This window comes from Cucumis melo, chromosome 1, assembly GCF_025177605.1.
Source record: "Cucumis melo cultivar AY chromosome 1, USDA_Cmelo_AY_1.0, whole genome shotgun sequence".
In the NCBI taxonomy this organism is placed as follows: Eukaryota; Viridiplantae; Streptophyta; class Magnoliopsida; order Cucurbitales; family Cucurbitaceae; genus Cucumis; species Cucumis melo.
In genome coordinates, this window is record NC_066857.1 from 15,468,949 (window position 1) to 15,496,423 (window position 27,475).

At 35.9% G+C, this 27,475-nt stretch overlaps 3 protein-coding genes and 2 long non-coding RNA genes across 6 annotated transcripts; 2 read left to right on the forward strand and 3 right to left on the reverse strand.

Moving 5' to 3' along the window:
• Nucleotides 1-2,176: 2,176 nt before the first annotated feature.
• Nucleotides 2,177-6,200, reverse strand: LOC127150946 (uncharacterized). Its single transcript, XR_007823583.1, has 2 exons — nucleotides 5,247-6,200; nucleotides 2,177-3,362 (listed from the first exon to the last, which is right to left on the reverse strand). It is a non-coding gene; the product is annotated as an uncharacterized LOC127150946 (long non-coding RNA).
• Nucleotides 6,201-7,548: 1,348 nt separating this feature from the next.
• Nucleotides 7,549-8,412, forward strand: LOC103490394 (uncharacterized). Its single transcript, XM_008449885.1, has one exon. The coding sequence runs from the start codon at nucleotides 7,549-7,551 to the stop codon at nucleotides 8,410-8,412; it is 864 nt and encodes a 287-aa protein (XP_008448107.1).
• Nucleotides 8,413-11,173: 2,761 nt separating this feature from the next.
• On the reverse strand, nucleotides 11,174-13,985 carry LOC103490395 (uncharacterized). 2 transcript variants are annotated; one of them, XM_051090006.1, is made up of 4 exons: nucleotides 13,726-13,985; nucleotides 12,892-13,468; nucleotides 12,100-12,255; nucleotides 11,174-11,871 (listed from the first exon to the last, which is right to left on the reverse strand). In XM_051090006.1, exons 2-4 carry the CDS (start codon nucleotides 13,444-13,446, stop codon nucleotides 11,524-11,526), a joined length of 1,059 nt encoding a protein of 352 aa, XP_050945963.1. In that variant the 5' UTR covers nucleotides 13,447-13,468; nucleotides 13,726-13,985; the 3' UTR covers nucleotides 11,174-11,523. The 2 variants fall into 2 exon arrangements, with proteins under 2 accessions (XP_050945963.1, XP_008448108.2); XM_008449886.2 differs by having other exon boundaries at nucleotides 13,747-13,984.
• A 1,297-nt stretch (nucleotides 13,986-15,282) lies between these two features.
• LOC107990906 (uncharacterized) lies at nucleotides 15,283-16,325 on the forward strand. Its single transcript, XM_017044954.2, has one exon. It carries the CDS (start codon nucleotides 15,328-15,330, stop codon nucleotides 16,177-16,179), a length of 852 nt encoding a protein of 283 aa, XP_016900443.1. The 5' UTR covers nucleotides 15,283-15,327; the 3' UTR covers nucleotides 16,180-16,325.
• Nucleotides 16,326-17,956: 1,631 nt separating this feature from the next.
• On the reverse strand, nucleotides 17,957-26,669 carry LOC127150951 (uncharacterized). The gene is made up of 2 exons (XR_007823591.1): nucleotides 26,398-26,669; nucleotides 17,957-18,217 (listed from the first exon to the last, which is right to left on the reverse strand). It is a non-coding gene; the product is annotated as an uncharacterized LOC127150951 (long non-coding RNA).
• Between the last annotated feature and the right edge of the window lie 806 nt (nucleotides 26,670-27,475).

Below are 27,475 nucleotides of genomic sequence, written 5' to 3' on the forward strand. Positions count from 1 at the left end.
TCAAAGCGGACATGGTTCCCATTGTTTCCCTTGATTGATATATATTGAGCATATGAGGAGGGGAGAAAAACACAGGGATAACTCATAAAGCTAGCAGTTGGTTGACGCGGCTAAGGAATGAAGGAATGTCTATGTAAACTTCGATTGGCTGGCCTCATTAAAGAGGGTTGAAAGCGGCTAGCAAATGGAGATTATGAAGTATTTTGTCATCTGCAAATGTGTGGAATCCACAAGGTAATGGATGGATTCAAAGCTTTCAATAGCTGAAAGCAGAGGCAACCAGCTGACTACGACAAGGATATGGCACTGCAGCCACGGTTAAGCGTATTGATGGTTGTGGAATACTGCAATGATGGTTATATTGTGTAGGTTTGAAAGGAAAAACAGTTCAGTTTGTTGGAATCAAATTATATGATTCTTACTTTCTGGTCTGCGACGTAGTCCAGTAGGTATTAGTGCTCAAGAGTCATGCAAACCAAATAACTAGTTATGGACATCGTGGTGATTAACATCAAGAACAGGCCAAAAGAAGATGTATGCAATAAATATCTAGAGAGACATATTCATAAGGAGTGAAGCAGAAGGAAACACAGAGGGAGGTGAGAAGTTTAAGCACTTGAAAGGATATACAAAACAACATAGAAATAGAAGAAAGCTCTGCCTCAGGAGAGAGGCTCAGCATGCAGTAGAAAAGAGAGCAAAATCATGATATGAATAAACAGAATATGAAGTCATTATATAGAACGTGGTTCGATGGTTCTATGGAGTGGTCAAGATGGCCACCTACTTAGAATTTACCATTATTTCATTCATCAATCAAATTATTTTTTTATCAAGTAGGTTTTTTTCTAAGATTAGTTGAAATGTTCGTCGATTGCCCCAACACTACCTAAAAAAGGAGTTTTGCTTTCCTTTTCTCTTCATATGGTACCATAAAAGCCCTTACTGAATCAAGGAAGGTGCCAAGGATTATGGAAGGTTGTCCTAATGAAATTTTGTCAAATATGGAGGTTGAAAAATGAGAAAATGAACCGTATGGTTCTAAACCAACACATTCTAATGGTTCATAATCGGCAAATTGTAATAGAGGCGCATTAAGCAAGCAAGTGATGAGGGAAAAACCTGGAGATGGGGAACACAACACGAGCATCGTTAGATATCTCTGAAAACAGAAAACTAATTGACTGCATTGGGAAGAAGAAGATTCTCACACGGTTGCATGTGTAAAGGGACAAGCTTGTCCTACGCAGAACAAGACCCACTTCACCATTCTCGAGATCAGCCAACAAAATGGATGCTACTGCCTCGATTCTACAAAGATGCTTGCTTTGCATCATGGTTTGGTTAAACCATCTGAGTATAATTTTACGTGACGGTTGAAAATAGGATAATGTCAATTATGATTGAGCTAAGTTAACTTTAACAATTAAACAATAAATTCATAATTTGGAAGAGACGTACTCATAGATCGTAGCAACCATTTTGAGTAGGAATTTGTAAATATTTATTAACTTTTTAAGTTTTTTTTTAAATTTCATTTATGCATTTTGTAAAGTTTCATTTTTACCCGTAATCTTGAAAACTATTTCAATAACCAACGATAACAAAAAAGAACCAAAAATGTCGATTCAACTTTGTTGTTCTTTTATTAAAATAAAAACAAAATGCAATAATAGTGTAGATGTTCTGTTTAGTATACACAATTACGAAAAGAGTACAAACTAACATTGAAGCAAATTTTGAAAACATTTCTTTTCTTTATTCAAAAGAGTTTAAAGTTTTTAAAATGTTTTTAAAAAGTAGATACCAAATTAAATAGACACAAAGCAAAGTTATAGTTGCATCCTTAACTTTTAAAAATAAAATAGTTATCAAACTAATCCTAATAAACTAATCCTAATATGGTGAGATATTTCCTTACATATTTTATTTTTACATATAAAATCTCAATTATGGAAAAAAAAAATGTGAAATACATTGGAAGGTATACAAAAATAAAACAAAACGTGTATGTACATGAAAAATTTGTTGTATATTGCATGTCCTTGCCATATATTGATTTTGTTCTGTCTTGTTCATGTCCTATATTCATGTCCATAACTGTGCTTCTTGCTCAATACCCCATAGAAAATAAGACAATTGGGCAGGGGGCAGTTTTCTATTTTATGCAGCTAAATTTGTTTTAAAACCATAGGAGCCATTTTTTTGTAGCATTACATTTCTCCATGATATAATACAGCCATGAATTATAAAACAAATGCAATTTCTGTCATATAGAAATTGTCATCAATTATGGTGGAGAGAAGAAAGAGGTGGGAGGGAGACAAAGTAACGACATGACTGAATTATTTTTTTATACATATCACTAATTGATTATAATTAGATGAGCTTGAGATTCCTCATGTCTCCCTAAGCCCAAGTAATATAAATAAGCTCTTGAAAGCCAAAAGAAGAACTCAACTTGAAGCTGCTTTGGCTTTTTACAATCCATCAGCTTAGGCTTTTGTAAAAAAGATGGATTCCTTTTCTGTAAACTCGAAGAAATCTTTCCACATTCGTTCGAACAGTTTGCCTTCAAAGCCACATCCAGTTGTGGATGAAGTTAATGAACATCTCTGCAGATTGAAGGCCTCTGAAGAAGCCACTTCTTCATCCTCTTCTTTGTGCCAAAAACTTGATGGTCTCCAAGATTTACATGATTGCATTGATAAGTTGCTTCTTTTGCCACTCACCCATCAAGCTCTTATTGACAACAAGTCTGTTGATGACTTGCTTGAAGGATCTCTCAAGATCTTGGATGTGTGTGCTTTGGCTAAGGATGTTTTGTCACAAATGAAAGAATCTGCACACGAACTTGAGTGCGCTTTGCGCAGAAGAAAATATAGCATGGTTGATGTTCAAAAGTATTTGAACTCAAGGAAGATGATTAAAAAAGCAATCCGCAAGGCCTTGAAGGGAATGGAAAAAACAAGTTCCCAAAAAAGTGATGAAAGTTCAGAAATTGTTAGCTTGCTAAAGGAGGCAGAAACTGTTACATATAACAGCATTGAATCCTTGTTGTCATTTGTAGCAGGACCGAAGTTGCCATCAAAGATGAGCAAATGGTCTTTGGTTTCTATGTTGATGCAACCTAAGAGAGTAGTCTGCAAAGATGATTCCACAGATGAAAATGAAGTAGAGATGGTGGATGCTGCATTAAATTCAATCAAGAATCACAAATTTGATTTCCTTGCACAAGGCGAAGAGGTCCAACACTCGCTATGGAAATTGGAGTTGTGTATTCATGACATCGAAGAAGATCTAGAGAGCCTATATCGCCATCTTATCAAAAACAGAGTCTCATTGCTTAACACCCTAAATCACTGTGGATGAAATTTCAAAATTTCGTCAAATGTAAATACCACAGTACAAATATACGCAAATATATATTATAACAATTTTGCAAAGCAAACCATCTTCTTCCCTAGCTAACTTTTTGCAATATTATTATTGTTGATATTGTTGAAAATGCAAACATAGTCCTATACGAAATACAATTGAGAAAGATCCTTGTTATACAACTTCAGATATAATCTACGAGATTTTTCAAGTTGAATCCAAAAAGTAAAATCATGCCTACAGAGTTCAAATTGAAGAATATAATCAGGGTGATATGACAAAAAAAAAAAAAAAAAAATCTATCCATCATCCAGCACATGGTTTTTGTCTGCTAACTATGTATACTTTCTTCGTTTTAACCACTAGGGATTGCTAACTGTTGGATAAAAAAGAAAGACTGTGTTTTCCTCTTGCAAAGTGATTTTCACACTAGATCTTAAACGGTGGTATGCTACCTAGAGGTTACTTAGTTAACCATGGTCACCTAATGAAGCTAAGCATTCAAATTGGCCACGCTGTCAAAGATACCAATTGCCTCTGGTGATGAGCACAAGAATCACATGGAAGCTTGAGTTTTAATTTTAATGCAATGTTATCCATGTGCAAGAATGTGCAAGTTGTCTTGCATCTCAGAGACAATTTGATTCAATTATATGCATAATAATAAAGCTAATCAAGCTATATCTCATCATTTAAGAGTTAAATAATAAACAATGAGCTGAGTTGATGTTAAGAGATTCATCAACCTCTGCACCCGTGTGCATGTGTTAAACAATTTTAATGTCTTCACGTTGGCAAGCATACTTCATTCTTTTTAAAGTAAACAGATCTGAATCTTTTAATTTAATAGAGATATAAGTTGGAGACTTGGTAGAGAGGAAACATTGCTGCAGCAGTGTCTAGAACCAAATGGAAAAAGATGCTAAGAACGTGTCGTTTCTTGAAATGTCAAAGCAGATATAGTTCCCATTCCTAATTGTCTCCCTTGCTTGATATATATTAAGCAGATGAGGAGGGGGAAAACACAGGGATAACTTATAGAGCTAGCAGTTGGTTGAGCGGCTAAGCAATGAAGGAATATCTATATAAGCTTTGATTGGCCGGCCATTCATTTGAGACCAAGGGTTGAAATCGGCCTGGATATTAAGATTATGAAGCATTTGTCTTCAACGAATGCGAGAAATCCAAAAGGTAATGGATGGATCCGAAGTTTTCAATAGGTGAAAAGCAAGGGCAACCTGATGACTACAACAAAGATATGGCACTGCAGCCATGGTAAAGCCTATTGGGATGTGGAATAATCTGCAGCCATGGTTATATTGTGTCATTTTGAAAGGGAAAACAGTTCAGTTTGTTTGAATCAAATAATATTTCTTACTTTTTGGCAGGCAACGCAGTCCAGAGATGCTAGTAGGTCTTAATGCTCAAGAGTAATGCAAACTAAAGAACTAGTATCTCTAGAATGGCTGAGAATGCAAGTACAATCTTGCATTAATTAGAAGTGTGGAAGGTAGTCTACATTGGTTGAGAGCTTACTAAGTAGAACTTAGGAATAAATTCAAAGGGGACAAATATCGTATCATTGAAACGACGCAAAAGAAATTGGTTGTCCTAATCGAAAAAAGTAAGTTATAATGAATTTGTTGGTGTGAGTGCTCCATTAAACAGAATTATTTATCGTGATAATCAAATTTATGGTCATGGTGATTAACATCAAGAACCTGCTAAAAGAAGTGGATATGTGCAGCAAATATCTAGAGAGAGACATATTCATAAGGAGTGAGCAGATGGAAGCACAGTGGGAGCTGAGAAGTTTAAAAACTCAAAAGGATATACAAACTGGCAGACGGAAAGAAAGTATATATAACCTATCGCGGCGCCGACATCTTGAAGCCTAGAGCGCGGGTAAAATGTTCGGAGCGCTGCGAAGTTCAAGGACTGAGTCGCGGCGCCGGGGCCTTTTCGCAAATAATGAGCTCTCTGCCTTACAGCGCCACATAGGGCGCCATGGGGCACTGCAGAACTACAAGGCAGAAGTTCAAATGGGCTTCTTTTGGTGCACGACTGCCTCGGTTTACATGGTTTACATCGTTTGACTCTGTACTGCCTGAATTAGCTCCTAATTGACATCAACTCCAAATTCTACCTTCCAATCACTCAAACCGTAATATAATCAAAAGACACTCCAAAATAGATAGCGTATTTCAGATGCTCCCACAGACCACATAAAAGTAGAAGGAAGCTCTGCTTCAAGAGAGATAGGCTCATCATGCAGTGGAAAAGAGAGCAAAATCATTATTTGAATGAATAGAATATCATTGCATCTAGTGATCTGTATGGCCATCTACTTAGGATTTACTGTCTTTTACGAGTTATTTTAGTATTTAAAGGTTCTTGACACAATTGATTGGATCAGAATGTTGCTTTTGGACCATCCTTTCAAAGACTACAAGGCAGTCAGTTATTTGGACCAACATCATTAGTGCAGTTTTGTCAAAGATTTGGGAGGAGAGGAATGCTTGGATCTTCTTCCACTGCACAAAATCCTCGAAGAACATTCTTAGACATCTATTTTGTATCCTCTTTTTTGGCTTAGAAATTCACAGCCCATTAAAGATCACAGCTTAAATTATCTTGTTGCAAATTGGAACCATCTTTCCATACTCTCTTTGGTAAAGCTCTTTAGTACTTCTTTTAGATTATTTCTTATTAATTAGGATTTTTTTAAATCATGTAAATTGATTTGAACACCGAAAAAAAGAATGTTTTGCTTTTGTAGTTTCTAAAGATTATGGAAGGTTATCCAAATGAAAATTTCTCAAATACAGAGGTTGAGAATGAGAAAATGAACGGTATGGTTCTTACTCAAACCAAAATTTGAATAGAGGCGCATTGAGCAGGCAAGACATGAGAGGAAACCTGGAGATGGGGAACATGGCACAAGCATCTATAAATACCTCTGAAAATAGAAAATTAATGGAATGCATTGAGAGGAAGAAGATTCTTACACGGTTGCATGTGTAAAGGGACAAGCTTGTCCTACGCAGTACGAGACCCAGTTCACCATTTTCGAGATCAGCCAACAAAATGGATGCCACTGCCTTGATTGTACAAAGATGCTTGCTTTGCAACCGTAATGCAGTGATTTAAGTGCAATCCATTATTGACTTTAACAATTAAACAATAAGTTGAAATCATAGAGAAGAAGAGACATTACACATTGGTCATGACAACCATTTTTAGTACGAACTTGTAAATGTTTATTAACTTCGTGAACTTTTTGTAATTTTCGGTTTCTTAAAAAGTTTCACTTCCACCCGTAATATTGAAAATTATTTCAATAACCAACATCAACTTTATTATTATTTTTTTTATTAAAATGAAAACGAAAAGCAATAGTGGTGTAGGTGTTCATATATAGCTACTAGGTTAAAATAGAAAAGCAAATTTTTTAAAACATTTTCTGTTTTGGTCTTCTAAGATCTTGCTTAGATTTTGAAAAGGTTAAAGTAGGCAAAATCAAATAAACACATGGACAGAGTATCACTTACATACTTAACTTTCTTAGATCTTTTGGTACGCTTATTTTCGTATAAAATTCTCAAATGTGAAAAAGAAATGGTGTGAAACACATTGAAACATATAAAAAATAAAATAAAATGTGTATGTACATGTAACATTTGTATATTGCATGTCCATTGCATATATTGATCTTGTTCTGTCTTGTTCATCTCTTATGTTATTGTCCATATCTATGCTTCTTGCTCAATACCCCACAGAAGATAAGACAATTGGGTGAGGTCCAATTTCTTATTTTATACAGCTAAATTGGCCTTAAATCTATAGGAGCCATTGTTTTGTAGCATTATATTTCTCTATTCTATAATACAATAATCATGAACTATAAAAAAATAGTATCTGCATCATATAGAAATTAGCGACAATAATAGTGGAGATAAGCAAGTGGTGGGAGGGAGACAAAGTAAGGACATTGCTGAAGTAATTCCTTATGCATATCAGTAGCTAATTATAATTAGATGAGCTGGAGATTCCACATGTCTCCCTAAGCCAAAGTGATATAAATAAGCTCTTGAAGGCCAAAATGTGAAGTCAACTTGAAACTGCTTTGGCTGTTCTACAATTCTTAAGCTTAGGCTTTTGTAAAAAAAGATGGATTCCTTTGCTGCAAACTCAAAGAAATCGTTCCACATTCGTTCGAACAGTTTGCCTTCAAAGCCGCATCCAGTTGTGGATGAAATTAATGAAAATCTCCGCAGATTGAAGGCCTCTGAAGAAGCCACTTCTTCATCTTCTACTTTGTGCCAAAAACTTGATGGTCTTCAAGATTTACATGATTCCATTGATAAGTTGCTTCTTTTGCCGCTCACACATCAAGCTCTTGTTGACAACAAATCAGTTGATGACTTGTTAGAAGGATCTCTCAAGATCCTTGATGTGTGTGCTTTGGCTAAGGATATTTTATCACAAATGAAAGAATCTGCACACGAACTTGAGTCGGCATTGCGCAGAAGAAAAGATGACATGATTGATGTTCAGAAGTATTTGAACTCAAGGAAGATGGTAAAGAAGGCAATCCACAAGGCCTTGAAGGGAATGGAAAAAACAAGTTCCCAAAAAAGTGATGAAAGTTTAGAAATTGTTAGCTTGCTAAAGGAGGCAGAAACTGTTACATATAACAGCATTCAATCCCTATTGTTATTTGTAGCAGGACCAAAGTCTCCATCAAAGATGAGCAGATGGTCTCTAGTTTCCAAGCTGATGCAACCTAAGAAAGTAGCCAACAAGGAGGATGGTGCATATGGAAATGAAGTAGAGATGGTAGATGCTTCATTGTATTCAATCACCGGTCACAAATCTGATTTCTTTGTGCAAGTTGAAGAAGTGCAGAACTCGTTGAGAAAATTGGAGTCGTGCATTCGTGACCTTGAAGAAGATCTCGAAAATCTATATCGTTGTCTTATAAAGAATAGAGTCTCGTTTCTTAACATCCTAAATCACTTCCTAAATCACTGAGGATGAAAACTTAGATAGTTATATTCGATTCCAGTGGAATCCATTTTTGCCAAGTGTAAAGACCACAATACATATATAATAGATACAAATACATTTCACCACTTTTTTGCAATGTGAATCAAGATTATGAATCCAGTATCTTCTTATATATTAAAATCGTTGATATCGTTGTGAATGCAAATATAATACCAAGAATTCATGTGTAGAAGATTACTCTTTTTGAATCCAAAAGTAGAATCATGTCACATAAACAATATAATATCATGGTGATAAAGACATTATCCTAACACATCCCAGTGATATCTTTGAATGCAGGGTAAAAAAACTACCCATCATCCAACTCATCAATTTGGTTTTTTACTTCTGTAAAGTTTCATTATTTAAAATATGAGGATCGAAAACACTATTGGAGAAAATAAAAAGGAAAGAAATTACATTTTCCCCTTCCAAAGTGACATTCCCTTGAGGCTTAAACTATGGTATGTTAACTAGAGGTCAACTAGTTAACTAAGGTTACCTTAGGGAAGCCAAGTATTCAAATTGGGATTGCTGTCAAAGATTCCAATTGTCCTTACAATAGTGATGAGCGCAATAATCACATGGAAGCCTGAGATTAACTTAATGCAACGTTATGCAGTTTGTCTTCCACCTAAGAGACAATTTGATCAAGTTTTATGTATAATAATAAAGCAAATCAGGTTGTATCTAATGTAGGACTTAAAATTTTCACAATGAGGAGAGTTGATGGTAGGAGTATCTGCATGAACAATTTGATATTCACGATTGAAAAAGATTCATCATGCCTCCATAGCGGCAGACATACATCTTTTTAATAATGTAAAGAGATCTGAATATGTTTAATTTAATTTAGATTTGAGTTGGAGACTTGGTAGAGAGGAAACAATGCAATAGCAGTGTCCAAATCCAAATGGATGATGCCTAAACGTGCGGCAATTACTGAAAAAGTCAAACAGATAAGCCTCAAAATGTGTCCGTTTCTAACTGGTATATATTGAGCAAATAAAGAGGGGAAAGAACACCGATATGAGTTATAAGAGTTAGCAGTTGGTTGGATCGTTCAGGGTGTTGGATATTTACATTTAAGCTATGAAGGAATGTCTATATGAACTTTGGTTAGCCATTCATCAAAGATCAGAAGCTGAAAACAAAAGAAGTTTGCTTACCGCGATAAAGATATCATACTGCAGCTATGGTTTAGCCTGTTGAGGGTTGGGCAACACTACAGAAAGTTTGAGGGGGTAATAATCTTACTTTGAATCTTATCAATTCCTTATTTCTAAGGCAACAAAGTTCAAGGTTGTTAGTTGGTATTTAGTGCTCAAGGTTATACGATCCAAATGACTATTATCTCAAGAATTGTTGAGGTTGAGGATGCAAATAGAGTTTTGCATTGATTAGAGTTGTGGAAAATCTTTGGTGAGAAAGCAAGTAAACGTTTCTATTGGTATCGAGCTTTCTCGTTGTGGGTCTAAATCCAATATTGGTGATATCATTTTTGTTGAGTCGAACCAAAGCATTATATTGGTAAGAAAGAGAGAAACTCATAAGTGATAGCAATTATTTCTATGGGTAGGAAGTCTTTTGAGTAAAATTAACAACTCGTGAGAACTTATGCTCGAAGCGACATTTGTGGAAAGACATGGAGGCTTTATTGTCATTATTAACTAGTATCAAAGTCATGGTTTCAAAGACTAAACCTAGTTGTCTGTCTAAGTATCCTTTGATTTTGAACAAAGAGAATCAGCGAGTCTCACTCATGTTGTACCTAGTTACATTTCAACTTGCATTGATACGACACAAATAATACAATAATGATGCGGCAGAAATAGTGGAAAAGTCAATGGTCAAACAAATGATGTGGCACACGACAAGTAGACGGTTGCGATCAACTCGCAGATGTGTCAAATGACATGGCTCTTCCAACGGTCATAATCGACGATTTTTCTCATTTCCATTTTTCCCACCATTCCAGATCAATGGTACTGATACCAAAATGCCAATAATTTTATTTATCGATAACCAGGGGAAGACTTTGAGAGATTTCCCGATCTCTCCCAATATCCAATAGAGTCCAAGTACAAAATATCAGTCAAAAGATCTTTTCCCCCTTGGCAACACAAGTATTTAAAGAAGTAGAAGTTAAAACATCTAACAAACTTCTGGCCCAAAGAATTCCTAAGGGATCCACAGCACCTAATTCCTCCCTTAATTACCCTTAAGCCTTCTAGAATGTATCAGGCTCGGGTCCTATCACACTATAAAAAGAATTGAGAGATACCATTAACAGTTGGTCAAACAAAATGAATTTGCGAGATACTTTTTTCTACCTAATCAGCCCATAAAAAGTGTTTTTTCTTTCATAACTCATTCAGTTGAATTTATCCTTTGCAATTTTATTTCAATACTTAGGTTGAGTTGGTACACTCTTCACCTTTTTATTATGACAGTTAAATTATGTGGGCTTTTTTCTTTCTTATTTGGAAAATTACATGTGTATGCACTTCAATAAACAGCAGCATCCTGGATTAAAATCAAAACATGAGCATTATATATACATATACATATATATTTTGCAACAAATTTGAACATATTTAGTGAATGTACACCCTACTTCTCAATTAGTAATAAATATATAGTTACACATATTGTTCATTCCATTGGCCATGAAGACTTCAAGAACAAACGGATGAATGGAGAGAGTACAAAACTTAAACAAAAACATTTGTTTTTGTCTATCCAATTATCATCAAACTTCAATCTTCTTTGAACGAAAAAAAAATTAATAATAATAATTTTACAACAAAAAAAGAGTATTTCAAGAATACATCAGAAAGAATGAACTGCAAATGCTGACCTAAGTTGCCTTCAGAGTTGGCGCTCGTTTGCGGATTTCTAATTACATTGGACCTGTCAATACCGTTTACAAGTTATATCCTAAAGACCATTTGGCTAAATTTTTTATTGGTGCTGCTTATCTATAAAACTCCAGGCATCATGGAAAATCCAAATAGAATTATGCCAGTTACACTAAGCTTACAAAACATCTCGTTGCAATACTAAGTATCACCTTTTGAAGAGAACAAAAATGCCTTAGACATCTTCTTCCATGAGCTCCTTTCCATTAGTCAAAGCCTTCTCTCTCCAGATTGCATGAACTTCATCAGTTCGAAACCGTTGGGTGAATGTTACTTCCTCCAATGGTGTTGAAACACCATGTGCCCAAGCAAGAAGACCAGTATATGCGATCATTGCCCCATTATCAATACAATAACGGTCATCAGTTGCAAATAACCTTCCACCTCTCTCAGTGCACATTATTCTCATCATCTCTTGCAAGCGCTCGTTACAACCTACACCACCGACTATAAGAACATCTTTCTTGTCACAGTGAGCCATGGCTCTTTCCGTTATTTCCACAAGCATAGCAAACAAAGTCTCCTACAACCAAGCAGGAAGTGAAAAGTCAATGGAATATCAATTGCAAGACATTTAACAGAAGAATGAGTGTACATAGAAGCTTTACAAGTTGGATGGAAGTTTGAGACCATCTATAAAAGAGCACAACCCAACTCAGAAATACAGCTTAGTTACAGAATGATCCAAGCTTTTCAACCCATCTCAGAAATGGTGACAAAATTCGCTTTTATCATAGTAAACAAAGATTACCTGCAGAGAGTAGCACAAGTCAGCAGGAGTACACTCATTACTTTTTAGCTTCTCCTCAGCAGTTGATTCGATATAGCTCAATATCCCACTGAATGATACATCCATCCCTTTGACAACATATGGAAGTTCAATAAAAAGTTTTCCTTTCTTTGCAAGCTGTGGACAAATAAAAATCAATAGAATGAGACACAAAAGCATTTTCTTACACATTATTTAAGCTCAAGCCCTCGTTGGGATTCAGGAAAGAGAAAATAAAGGTTTCAAGCTAAAACACATTTTGAAAAAATTATACCATGGTAAGTAAAGAACAAGAATCAACTTATAAGGACCGCATGCAAATCATACAAATTGTTGAAAACCTTGGAACCATTTGAAACATTAAACTAACAAATATGGAAACCTGAAGACATTGGCCTCCTTCACATGTGATATCTTAAACCAATGAAACCATGCTTTAATACAATAGTCAATAGAAAGTGTAGAAAAACAAATTGTTAAACGAAAAGCAGATGCAATGAATGAACCGTACAATACATTCATCAACTTCAATGATGAAAGAAGATTTTCATATGTTCAACGTCCTCCCACAATGAAGTGCTTACTGCAGACCACTTGAAACTCTGTTATATAAGAATCTAAATAGATCAAGTAACAGTAGTCACACAAATACATATAAGTTGGCCTTTCCTTCTTCCTTCTTTAGGTATCACGTATCAAATACAAATAGAAGATAAACGACGTAAGGAATAATGGATTAAAAAAAACTATATTATCATTTTTCCTGTAACACACCTGTTCAATATTGTATCCAGGACTTGGATCGTTGGATAGGGTTAGGACTCTTGCAAACCTGTCCAAGCAATTCCCAACAGCAATATCAATAGTCTCCCCGAAGATTCTATACCTTCCTTCACTATAAGCAATCACCTGAGTATTCCCACCACTAACATACAAGACAACAGGATCATCTGCACCAGTTACAACCCTTCCCATCTCAATATGTGCAACACAGTGATTAACAGCAACAATAGGCTTATTCCAAATCTGGGAAAGAACCCTCACAGCAACAGCAGAAACCTGTAGAGGAGCTCCCATGCCAGGCCCTTTGGTGTAACAAAGGCAGTCAATATCCTTTGGGGTAATTTTTGCAGTTTCCAGAGCAGACTTAACCAATGGAAGAATGTGGTGGAGATGGTGTTGTGCAGTTTCACGAGGAAGGAAGCCATGTCCAGGAGGTGTAATGTAGGTGTGACGTGGGTTTGACAAAATGTTGCCATCTAAAGTTACAACCCCAACACCGATCTTGTTTGCTGAACCCTCAAAACCCAGAGCTATCATTTTCTTCATGTTCCAATCGATTCAAGGGACCCTATAGAAAATTGGAAAAAGAAAAAAAAAACAATTCTAAAAAACATGAAGACCATACGGATAACAATAAACCGCTATAAGTTTTAACTGACAAAATACAAGAGTTTCTGAAAATGTAGCACATTAAAAATTCAAGCATGTATGATAATCAAAACGCAAAACCCCCTAAACTCCAACACATTAAGACTTCACTGAAAAGATTTTAACTACTGAGATGCATATAATCAATCAAAATAGAAAATGGTTACGAAGAAATACAAGAGAGAACGTAGAACTAACAAAAAAAGGGGTGAAACCCTTTCTTTGGCTCGGTTCTTTAAACTGTATCTGGTTTCCTGATCCCCCAGATATCCGAGGCAACGTTACTAAACTAGGTTGTCCACTCTAGCTTGCTTTGAACCATCAACCGACCGAACGAACTCCAATTTGTCAGAACGATTTTTTGATTAGTTTGGTTGTCTACGGTTTGAGCTTGGCGAAGAAGAGACATTTACTGTAGGTTGACATAGACCATGGCAGTCATTTTCAGTAGATGCTCAAGGAGAGACCTCAATTTGTAAAATTAACTTAATTGTTGTATTTAGTTTTCATTATTTTAAGCTTTAAACACTTTTCTTGCAACGAGTTTCGGGTTCTGTTATCTACGTTTTACTGATATTTTAAAAAACGAAACCAATTTTTAAAAACGGAAAAGAAGTTTCCAAATACTTGTTTTCGTTTTCTGAATTTAGTTATGAATTCAACTCTTTTACTTATAAAATATGAAAATCATGTAAGCAACTTAGAGCAATTAAGTCTTAATTTAAAGAAAAAAAACCAAATGGTTATAAAAGGAGTCACTTTTTAGTTTTTTAAATTTAAGCTTAGACATACTACTTTTAGTTTTATATAACTATTTGCTTTGTTAGCAACTTTCAAACAAGTAGTTTGTAAAAACTTGTTTTTCGTTTATGGAATATCACTAAGAATTCAAATATTTCTCTTACAATGTGAAAGCATAGCAAGAAAATTGAGAGAAAGCAAACATAGATTAAAAGAAGTGTTATCAAATCATCCCTTAGTCTTGGTTTTTGGTTTATGAAAATTAAGCTTTTATATTCTACTTTCCCTTAAAAAGTTTTGAAACTTAATTCACTATCTATCATTGTTTTGAAAAACCAGGGTAAGTTGTAGAAAACGAAATCCTAATCAATGTTTCTTTAAGTATGAAAAAACCAAATTAAGAAAATTAAAAGAAACAAAAATAAGTTTGAAAACAAAATTGTTTTCGAACAGCTAATCTTTGTCAAGGTATTGTATTTTCTGAAAAAGGTGAGTCACTAAACATTATTTATGTCTCGCTCATATCCTATCTTTGTGTCTATATCCATGCTTCTTGTTTAATAGTCCACAACAATATGTCAATTAGATGAAGACTTTCTCTTAGCATTCCTTGCCGCGTAGAAGGACTTGTCTTTCGGAATATTGCTCGGCTAGGAATTAGAGATTTTCATACAACTAAATTTGCCTTCAAACTATAGGAGACAGTGCTTTATCCCATTATATTTCTTTTTTTCAATACAGCTATGAGTTATGAACATATGAGTTTTGTATCAGAAATACATCCATTTGATTATAAAGAAATTAGCATCAATAATGGTGGAAATAATAAAGAGGTGGGAGGGAGACAAAGTGTGACCATTGCTGAATTATTTGCTTAAACATATCACTAATTAATTACAATTATATGAGGTTCAGATTCCTCATGTCTCCACATAAGCCAATGTTATATAAAGAAGCTCTTGAAGGCCAAAAGATGAAGTCAACTTGAAACTGCTTTGGCTGTTCTACAATTCATTAGCTTAGGCTTTTGTAAAAAAGATGGATTCCTTTGCTGCAAACTCGAAGAAATCGTTCCACGTTCGTTCAAACAGTTTGCCCTCAAAGCCACATCCAGTTGTGGATGAAGTTAATGAAAATCTCTGCAGATTGAGAGCATCTGAAGAAGCCACTTCTTCATCTTCTTCTTTGTGCCAAAAACTTGATGGACTTCAAGATTTGCAAGATTCTATTGATAAGTTGCTTCTTTTGCCACTCACCCATCAAGCACTTGTTGACAACAAATTAGTTGATGAATTGCTAGAAGGATCTCTCAAGATCTTGGATGTGTGTGCTTTGGCTAAGGATGTTTTATCTCAAATGAAAGAATCTGCACACGAACTTGAGTCAGCGTTACGAAGAAGAAAAGATGACAAGATTGATGTTCAAAAGTATTTGAACTCAAGGAAAATGGTAAAGAAGGCAATCCATATGACCTTGAAGGAAATGAAAAAAACAAATTTCCAGAAAAGTGATGAAAGTTCAGAAATTGTTAGCCTGCTAAAGGAGGCAGAAAGTGTTGCATATAACAGCATTGAATCCTTATTGTTATTTGTAGCAGGACCAAAGTTTCCATCAAAGATGAGCAGATGGTCCTTGGTCTCTAAGTTCATTCAACCCAAGAAAGTGGTGAGCAAAGATGAAGACACAAATGGAAATGAAGTAGAGATGGTGGATGTTGCTTTATACTCAATCACACATCATAAATCTGATTTCCATGTGCAAGTTGAAGATGTGCAAAACTCTTTAAGGAAATTGGAGTCATGCATTTGTGACTTTGAAGAAGATCTCGAGAGTCTATATCGACGTCTTGTAAAAAACAGAGTCTCATTTCTTAACATCCTAAATCACTAAAGGATGAAAACTTAGATAGTAGTATCGTAGTTGATTCCAACGGAATCCATTTTTGGTAGATGTAAACACAACAATATGTATACAATAGATACAAATACATTACACAACTTTTTGCAATCTGAACCAAGATTATGAATTCAGTATCATCTTCTTCTCTATTGAACATTTTAAGTTATTTAAATTGTTGACATTGTTGTGAATCCAAATGTAGTCTTCTATGAAATAGGTGTGCAGATCGTTGGAATTCAAGTAAGAATAGGCTTTTTAAATCCAGAACTAAAATCATGTCATTTAGTCCGAAGTGAACAAAATAACATCATGGAGATAAAAGACCATTATCCAAACACCATCCCCATTCTCTCTTCGAATAGATGGAGAGAAAAAACTACCCATCATCCAACTCACCAATTAAGTTTATTACTTCTGTGAGCTTTCATTATTTTAACCATCAGGATTTTAAACTATCGGAGAAAAAGGGAGAAGACTGCATTTTTCTCTTCCAAAGTGACATTCCCTTAAGGCTTAAACTATGGTATGTTAACTAGAGGTCAACTAGTTAACTAAGGTTACCATAGGGAAGCCAAGTATTCAAATTGGGATTGATGTCAAAGATTCCAATTGTTCTTAAAATGGTGATGAGCGCAATAATCACATAGAAGTCTGAGATTAACTTAATGCAACTTAATGCAGACTGTCTTTCATCTAAGAGACAATTTGATTAAGTTCTATGTTTAATAATAAATCAAATCAGATTGTATCTTATCATGCAGGACATGAAATTTTAACAATGGGGAGAGTTGATAGTAGAACAATCTGCATGAATAATGCCAAGATGCCATGGAAGATTGATAAACAATTTTATATGCAGGATTGAAAAATATTCATCATGACTACACAGCGGCAGACATACATCTTTTTAATATTGTAAAGAGATCTTAACATGTTTAATTTAATTTAGATATGAGTTGGAGACTTGGTAGGGAGGAAACAATGCAACAACAGTGTCTAGATCCAAATGGAAGATACCTAAACGTGCAGCAATTCCCGAAAAAGGTGAAACAAATAAGCCTCTAAATGCCTCCCTTGCTAACTGGTATATATTGAGCAAATAAAGAGGGGGAAAGAACACAGATATGACTTATAAGAGCTAGCAGTTGGTTGGATCGTTCAGGGTGATGGATATTTTCATTTAAGCTATGAAGGAATGTCTGTATGAACTTTGGTTAGCCATTCATCAAAGATCAGAGACTGAAAGCAAAGGAAGTTTGCTTACCGCAACAAAGATATGATGGTTTAGCTTGTTGAAGGTTGGGGAATATTGCAGATATGGCTATGTTATAACCGTTTGAAGGGGTAATAAACTTACTTTGTTGAATCATTATTAATTCCTTATTTCTAAGGCAACAAAGTCCATGGATGTCAGTTAGTATTTAGTGCTCAAGGTGATCCGATCCAGATGACTATTAGCAATTAGTATCAAAGCCATGGTCTAAAAGACTAAACGTAATTGTGTATATGAGAAATCCTCAAATTCTGAACAAATAAGATCAGTGAGTCTTGCTCATGCTCTACCAGGTTGGAGAAAAAATAAACTCTCTTTCTTGCTTGGTGTGATCTATCCTTTTGCTCTATATGGCTGCTGTCTCGAGAAGGAATTGCTGTCGAGAGTGGATGAAGTTATTCAAGAAGACGCTAACAGTGGTACTTTATTTTAACTTTGAAGGGAGGATTGTTGCAATCGAAGTTTGACATTAGCCAGTAAAGGGAGAAATCGATACAAGTGAAGACAATATGTTCCATTGATACGAGGTCTTTTGGGTAAAACCAAAAGCAAAGTCATCATTACCATACCATTGTAGAAATATGTAAAGGATATGTAGTATTTGACAGTACCATTGTGTAATACAGGGAGTCCCCTATTTATCCTAACAGAAAACAATAGCAAGCCTAAAAGAATTTGCTGGTGTGGATACTCAATCAAACTCACATTACTTATCTTGACAAGCAAATTCATGACATCATGATGATTGACAACATCCTGAACCAGCCAAAGGAAGTAGACGTAAGACATAATCATGAGTAGTGAGCATAGACAAAAGCACATTGGGGGCTGAGAAGCTTAAGAGGATTTAATACAAACCACATATAAGAAGAAAGTCCTGCCTCGGGATAGATGAGTTAAGTATGCAGCAGCAATGAAAATACAGTCAGAATGAGAACCCATTGTATATGTTGGAATACAGTTTCAAGTGTTTAATTTAGAAAATAAGACATTCTAAAAAAATGGAGCGTTTGGTAGCCACTCAAAATAGCTTTAAGATAAAAATGAGTTTTTCCAAAGAAAAATATTAAGTTGTCAATGCAAACAAACCTGAAGTTTCCCATTCCTACGTATTAGTTTGTGAAAAAACTAGTTATAGAAAGTTTACCAAAAATATTTTTTTCTTTTTCTTTTTCTTTTACCTTGTGTATTCTATTTAATCTCCCTATTGTACTTTTGTAATTCATTAGAAAATAATAACGACAAAATATCATGGTTTTTCTCTCGGTACTCGGGTTTCTACGTAAATTGGTGTGTGCTTTGTCTCTACTTTTAATATGGTATCAGAGAGGGGCATTGAACACACTCTAGAAACCCTAAAAAACACATCCAACTATGGAAATCAAACATAGGAGACAACCACCAGTTTTAGTGTCGTTGTTGCCACCACTGTCGATGCTCGGATCAGTGCTCATAGATGAATGGTTCCACCGCCTTCAGAAAACGTCGGAAATGCATTCCCATCCATTCTGCAGGCGTCCGCACCGTCGAACACGCCTCACATGCTGCCACACGCCGCTGTCGGACTTCCACACGCCACACCAGAGCTGCACGCGCCTGTCTTTCCTCCTCAGACGGCGCCGACCATCCCATCTGTGCAACCCTTTTCTTCATCTGCGGCCTATATTGCTCCCAATGCCCCGATTTGTGTACTGCCACCTAATTCCGACCGGCAGCTATAGCTTATGCCATCAAATCTTTATGCCCTACCACCTACTGGCCTAAGTTATCATCCCGATGTTAAGAATCCTCATATTCATTCAACATTTGAGGTTGGTGAATCTTCGTCACATTCCAACCCTGACGTGCAAGCTTTTTGGGGAATAGCTCAAGCAATTGAGGCTATCTTAGGGATAACATCCAATACTCCTGTATTGATGTATTATGAGAATCCAGTAACCTCCTTCCCTATTTTATCCTCTCTTTATGTGACTAATACAGTGGCTCAGTCTACAGCGTACCATCTGTCAAGAGACAAGTTGAATGACAATAACTATTTCTCATGGTCTCAGTTAGTGAAGATGGTCCTTAAAGGGCGACATAAATTTGGCTTTCTGGTAAGGGAAATACCTTATCCTCCACCGGGTGACCCACAAGAACGATATGTAAGGCCTCGTCTAATTAATACCTATAAAAGGAGGGGTAAAAAGGTAACTTAATGATTAGTTATGGAAAAGAAAAAGGTGTTGAAAAAGAAGACCGTTGGGGATAGTGTTGTGAGGCCCGCAGAAGTGGAATTTGAGGAAGGTTATAAATAGTATCATTTAGGTCTTTTTTAGGGTAGTTCATCTTTTGTTTTATTTGGTGTAAGGGCTGTTGTAGCCTCTTGGGATTTCCAACTCATTGTGAAGGGTTGATATGTTTTTTCTGGTATTTCTTCTTATTTTTCCTTTACTGTTTGTGATTGTTTTAATGCTATTTGGCTTTATAAATATATAACTAGCAGAGTGTTGCCTTTGTTTCCAGCCATTAGTTAGTTGTTTGGGTGTTTTATTGTTAAGAATCTTAACAAATTGGTATCAGAGCCTCGAAAACTGAGGGTTACTACTCGTGCAATGGCTCAGTGTGTGTTAGAGGAAAGGATGGAAGGAACAGAGAAAGAAGTCATGGGTTTTAAAGAAATGATGCTGGAAATAAAGAAATCTATGGATTGGTTAGGATAAGAAATGAGAGAAAATCACAGTTATAGAAAATGAGAAGAATCAGGAGCATGAGAAATGAGAGAAAATCATAGCTATAGAAAAAGAGAAGAATCAGGTACCTCTGATGGTTTTGTGATGAAACTGAAGGGAAAAATGGAAGAGCTCGATGGTACTAATGAAGGAACTCAAGAAACAGTGGATTGAAGCAAATACAAGAAGTTGGAAATGCCAATGTTTCTAGGTGAAAACCCTGAATCTTGGGTTTACCGTGCATAACACTTCTTTGAGATTAATAATCTGCCAGAAATGAAAAAGGTGAAAGTGGCTGTAGAGAATTTTGGGCAAGATGTGGTTGATTGGTATAGATGGAGCCACAATAGAAATAAGATTGAGTCATGGAAAAACCTTAAGAGTAGAATGTTTGAGTTTTTTAGAGACTCCGGGCAAAAATGTTTGGGAGCTAGGCTAATCCGAATACAATAGGATGGATCATAATGACTACGTGAAGAAATTTGTGAACTACTCAGCCCCTCTTCCGCACATGGCTGAAAGTATGCTAATGGACGCATTTGTGACTGGTTTAGAACCAACACTCCAAGCCGAAGTCATTAGTAGACACCCACAACACTGGAATAATGTACGAAGGAAGCTCAATGAGTGAACGAGCGTAACTTGGCTTTGAAGCTTGTAAGAGAATATCTAAGGTTGCTAGAACATAAGAGTGGAGAAGGCACCAACAGCAAAAGCAATGGAGGGAATGATAAAGAAGCTCACAAGAAAACTGAATTTCAAATGAAGTAAGTGACTATACCCATCAATGGTAACTACCAAAAGAATGAACCCCCCATAAAAGATTGTCGGATGCAGAATTTTGTGCTAGACTAGACAAAGGATTGTGCTTTAGGTTCAATGAAAAATATTCTCATGGCCATAGATGCAAGGTTAAGGAGAAGAGGGAAGTAATGCTTTTTATCTTGAAAGAAGGCAATGAGGAAGAAGATCCACCCGAAGAAAATGGGAAAGAGTTAGTAGAACTGAAACAGTTGGAGAAGGCAGAAGGGGTCAAATTGAGCTTAAGACCATCATGAGTCTCTCATCAAAGGGCACCATGAAATTAAAGGGGTACTGGTGGATAAGCAAGTGGTGGTTTTAATTGATAGTGGAGCCATTCATAACTTCATACATAAGAAAACAGTGGAGAAAAGGAAGATGCCTATGGAAGTAACTCCTTTTGGAGTCACAATTGGGAATAGAACTTGGTGCAAGGGTCAAGGGATATGTAGGAGAGTAAAACTTAAGTTGTGCATTTTAGCACATTTTTTGGTAATTGAATTGGGCAGTGTGGATTTAGTTCTCGGTATGCAGTGGCTAAATTCAACTAGCATTATAAGAGTTCATTGGCCATCCTTAACCATGACGTTTTGGGTTAGGGAAAGACAAATGGTTCTCAAAGGGGATCCTACGCTTATCAAAGCTGAATATTCATTTAAAACCTTGGAAAAAACATGGAAAGAAGAGGACCAAGGGTTTTTAGTTGAGATGCAATTCTGTGAGGTTGAATCCGAAGAAGCCTATGATGAAGAAGTACAAATCAAAGGTGATGAGAAATATCTTTCGATGATCAAAGCTTTGCTAGAAAGATATAGTGACATATTTGAGATGCCTAGAAAACTACCTCCTAAGAGGAGCATTGATCATCACATCCTTACATTGCCCGAGCAAAAACCCATCAACATTAGGCCTTATAAATATGGTCATGCTCAGAAAGAAGAGATAGAAAAACTGGTGACAGAGATGCTCCAAGCGGGGGTGATTAGACCTAGCCGCGACCCCTACTCCAGTCCGATTCTATTAGTAAAGAAATTGATGGAGGGTGGAGATTTTGTGTGGATTATAGGAAGCTGAATCAGGTAACGGTGTCTGATAAATTTCCAATCCCTGTAGTAGAAGAATTGCTGGATGAACTACATGGAGCTAAGGTATTCTCAAAGTTGGACTTGAAATCTGGGTACCACCAGATTAGAATGAAGGAGAAAGACATTGAGAAGACTGCTTTTAGGACTCATGAAAGCCATTATGAGTTCCTTGTCATACCGTTTGGCCTCACAAATGCACCGGCTACCTTCCAATCTCTCATTAACCAGGTATTTAAACCATTTCTAAGGAGATGTGTATTGGTTTTTTTTCTTATGATATACTTATTTATAGCGTTGATATTACTAAGCATGAGAAACATTTGGAAATGGTGTTTGCGGTCTTAAGAGATAACCGACTATTCCCCAATAAGAAGAAGTGTGTGATAGCACACTCGAAGATTCAGTATTTTGGGCATCGGATTTCCAACAAGCGGGTAGAAGTTGATGAGGACAAGATCAAAAGCATGGTTAATTGGCCCCAACCCAAGGATATAACTGGATTGAGGGGTTTCCTAGGCTTAACGGGGTATTATAGAAGGTTTGTGAAGGGTTATGGTGAAATTGCAGCCCCATTGACTCAACTCCTACAGAATAATGCATTTAGCAGGAATGAAGAAGCCATAGTAGCTTTTGAACAATTAAAAGCTGCCATGACTATCTTATCAGTCTTAGCCCTACCGGATTGGTCTTTGCCCTTTATTATAGAGACTGATGCATCATACTTTGGTTTGGGGGCCGTGCTGTCACAAAATGGGTATCCAATCGCTTTCTTTAGCCAGAAACTATCCTTGAAAGCACAGACCAAATCTATATATGAAAGGGAGTTGATGGCTGTGGTACTTGCTGTACAGAAGTGGAGACACTACTTAATGGGGAGGAAATTCACCATTATTTTTTATCAAAGAGCTTTGAAGTTCCTATTGGAACAAAGGGAAGTGCAACCTCAGTTTCAAAAGTGGTTAACTAAGCGGCTAGGGTATGACTTCGAAATTCTGTACTCGCCAGGATTGCAAAACAAAGCAACTGATGCTTTGTCTTGATTGGAACAGACGCCTGAGTTGAATGCCATGACTACACATGGGATAATTGACATGGAAGTGGTAGGAAAAGAAGTAGAAAAAGATGGGGAGTTGCAGAAAATTATAAAGAGGTTGAAGGAGAATCCGAAAGAGGGAGGGAGATATCAATGGGAGAATGAGAGATTGTTGTATAAAGGAAGGGTAGTTATCTAAAAAACGCCCTCCTTAATACTAAACTCGCTACATACCTTCCATGATTCCATTTTAGGGGGCCATTTGGGTTTCCTAAGAACTTACAAAAGAATGAGTGGGGAATTATATTGGCTAGGCATGAAAAACAACATAAAAAAGTATGTTCAGCAGTGTGATATTTGTCAAAGGAATAAGTTTGAAGCTACGAAGCCTGCTAGAGTATTGCAACCTTTGCCAATTCCAAAGAAAATACTAGAGGGCGGACCATGGATTTCATTGAGGGACTACCCTTGGCTCGTGGGGTAAATGTCATTATGATGGTGGTTGATCGGTTAAGTAAACATGCCTATTTCATAACTCTTAGACGCCCATTTTCAGCTAAACAGGTTGCTAAAGTGTTCATTGATAGAGTGATTGGAAAACATGGAATCCCTAAGTCCATTGTATCGAATCGTGACAAGATTTTCCTAAGCAACTTTTAAAGGGAACTATTTGCTATGATAGGAACCATATTGAAGAGGAGCATGACTTTCCATCCCCAAACTGATGGACAATCCGAAAGGGTGAACAGATGCTTAGAGACATATCTAAGGTGTTTTTGCAATGAGCAGGTGAGTAGTTGGGATAGATTCATACCTTGGGCAGAATTGTGGTATAATACCACTTTTCATGCTTTGGCAAAGGCAACCCCTTTCCAAATGGTTTATGGTAGACCACCCCCTCCCCTACTATCCTACAAGCACTAACAAACTCCTAATAATGAGGTAGAGACAATGCTGAAAGAGAGAGACCTAGCCCTTAATGCCCTAAAGGAAAATATGTGTACCGCACAAAACAGAATGAAGAACATGGTTGATAAAAAAAGAAGAGAACTCCAATTCAAAGTTGGGGATGAAATGTACTTGAAGTTGAGACCATATAGGTAGCGTTCTTTGGCTAGAAAGAAGTGTGAGGAACTGGCACCTAGATACTATGGACCATATAGAATCAATGAGAAATTGGAGAAATGGCCTATCGCTTGGAGTTACCACCGGAAACAGCCATCCATGATGTATTCCAAATTTCACAGCTGAAGCTGAAGTTGAGGAAACAGCAGGGGGTGCAGCATCAACATCCCATGCTGACAGAGAAAACTCCAATTACGGTCAGAAACGATGCTCGGGATCAGATGGAACAAAGAGCTAGGAGGTAATGAATGGTTGGTAAAATGGAAAGGGTTACTCAAGGTTGAAGCAACTTGAGAAACAGTTTTTCAGATGAATCAGCAATTCTCTACATTTCACCTTGAGGACAAGATGAATTTAGAGCCAAGAGGATCATTTAGGTCTTTTTTAGGGTAGGTCATCTTTTGTTTTATTTGGTGTAAGGGTTGTTGTAGTCTCTTGGGATTCCCAGCTCATTGTGAAGGGCTGATATGTTTTTTCTGGTATTTGTTCTTGTTTGGCTCAAGAAAGATCTAAACATGTTGAGATTGATCGGTATTTCATCAAAGAAAGATTTTTTTTGCCCTTTTTTTGTTGGAAAGGGTATCGAAGTCATTGGCAAAGGCTCTTTTCTATTGTTAGGACAACAAACCTCCCAAATAGTATGATCCACTTTGGGCATACACCCTCATGACTTTGCTTTTGGTGTCATCCCAAAATACTTCATACAGATATAGATAGTTTTCCTCGCTTATATACCCAAGATCATCCCCTTATCTAACCGATGTGGGACTTTGGTCTGATTCACATCTATCATTATGGTACCATAAAAAATTCTTCATTGAACCAAGTAAGAACTCGAAATTATGGAATTGAGGTTATTCCTAATGTAATTCTAATGTAAAAAGATGAAAATGATAAAATGAATATGGCAGCATCAGTCCTTTCTATAAGATGACAACTCTGTCAACAACACTCTTAGTAGCTACATTCTGATAGGACCAAAAATATGCTATCTTAGCACCTCTAATCTTACCCATTTATAATATTTAATGTACTTGAACGTTTAAATTTGTGGGATCTTAAGTAATACAGGCATTATAGAGTGTTATGTGTTTGGGGTTAATTTAGAGAAATTAAAAGCTAAAAGGGCATCCAAGGCTTATGCAGAGCTGAAGCTTGACTCTCTTCACAGATAGGCACCGTAGTACCGTCACTTATTATAAATCTGCAGCTTCGTTTTTAGGTCATACCTTTTCATCCAGATGACCTTTTTGGGCAAATGACCACTCGTTTTCTTCTTTTCTCCGCCCTCTATTCATCTACAACAATGTTAGGTTTTCTTTCATCTTATCTTTGTAATCAAGCAAAAATGATGCAAATCTCTATCTTTTCCACCATTATGAGAAAGTAAGACCTTTTTTCTTTCTAATTTAGAGGATTTTGGAGAAACTCGTTTTATTTTTTTTGGAGTATTTTGATAATATGATTGAGATTTCTTTTCTATGAATTTTATTATTGATTTATTGATCATTATGAATTACATTTTCTTGTTATTGATTGACAACCAATGCTTGATTGTGCAATTCCTTGCCATGACATATAATTATATGTTATTCTCAAAGAAAGCAATAGGTTAGATAGACTTATGATTTGTGATCAACAACAAAGAGCATTGGGAAAACTATATTAAATTTCTAATCATGCTTTTCTTATTCGAAATTTATCCTATCATTAAATTGATTAGGTTGCCTCATTTAATTAAACCGACTAATTTGATATTTAGAATCAATGGTTAGCTTTTCTAATCAATTGGGCTATGAATATGTAAGGAGTCAAAGTCATGCTTCGATATTTCGATGATCAAAATTTCATTGAGTGATCCCATTCTAGAATGTTTTGATTGATTGCATTTCTATCTTTATTTTTCTTGCACTTTTATGCACATTCGAATCTCAAACCATACCAACCCTCGTTTGTCAATTTAACTAAATGATTAACTTTGAGAAACCAATCTCCCTTCTTCCCAAAGGATCAACTTAGTCTTCCCACTTGTACTATCTAATAGTATAGGTAGTATTGATTAGTATAATATAAATTTTATTTGATTGGCCATTTAAAGACGACAATAAAAGGCTACATCACATCTACGGCTAGAAGAGAACACTTTTATCATCTAAAGAGAATATCAAAAATTTAAATAACCTGTCAGTTTAGACAATTTTAGCGGGCGCATTGCTCCCAAGCTTCCACTAGTGGGGTCTAGAAGTGACATGCCGACATTTGAGCAACAGAGTCACAAGGGAGGGAAGGAGCCCTTTGAAAACAGAAAATTAATCGGACATTGGGAGGAAGAAGATTCTCACGCCTTTGCATGTGTAAAGCGACAATCTTTTCCTTCAAGAAGGAGACATGGTTCTGTACTTTCAAGATAAGCCAAAAAATTGCTGTTACTGCCTTGATTGTAGAAAAATTATTTCTCGTGCAATCCTAAAGCATTGATTTAATTAAACAATGAGTTGAAAGCTTGGAGAAGAAGAGATATTTACTGTACATTGACATAGGCCATGACAGTCATTTTTAGCATATGCCCGGCCAAGGAGAAACCTGAAATTCAATTGGTAAATTTAACACCTGTTTTGATAACCATTAGGCCTTTTTGGTTTGGTTTTTTAAATTTTATTAAGAATTCAAAAATAAGAAGAAGAAAGGTGAAAAAATAATTAAGAAATGGAGAGAAAGCAAGCGGATTGCATTGACAAAAAATAAAAAACGGAAGTGTCATCAAGTGGACTCTTTTTTTTTCTTTTATTTTAGTTTTTAAAAATTAAGCTTTTACAAACTACTTCCACTTATAACATCATTTCATTTGTCTAGTTATTCACATTGTTTTAAAAAAACTAAGTCAAGTTTCAAAAATAAACGCACCATTAGATAACCATTTGGCGTTTGAAAATAAAACTTATAATTTGTACTTGCACCTATAAGTTTTCATAACTTGTCATCAATGTTTATGCTCATTTCTTAAAAAAACCTAGTCAAATTTTGAAGTCTAAGAAAAGCACTTTTCACAAACTTCACTTTGTTTTTAGAATTTGACAAGAAAACGAAGTGTTTCTTTAAAATAAATGAAAACCATAATATAAAATTTAGGAAGTAAAAGCATATATTTCAATAATAAAAAACTAAAAAAATAAGTGTATTTGGTTTAAGTTTTCAAGTATTTAATTTTGAAAATAAGTCATTTTGAAAAAGGTTAGTGTAGGCAATGACAATCACTCAA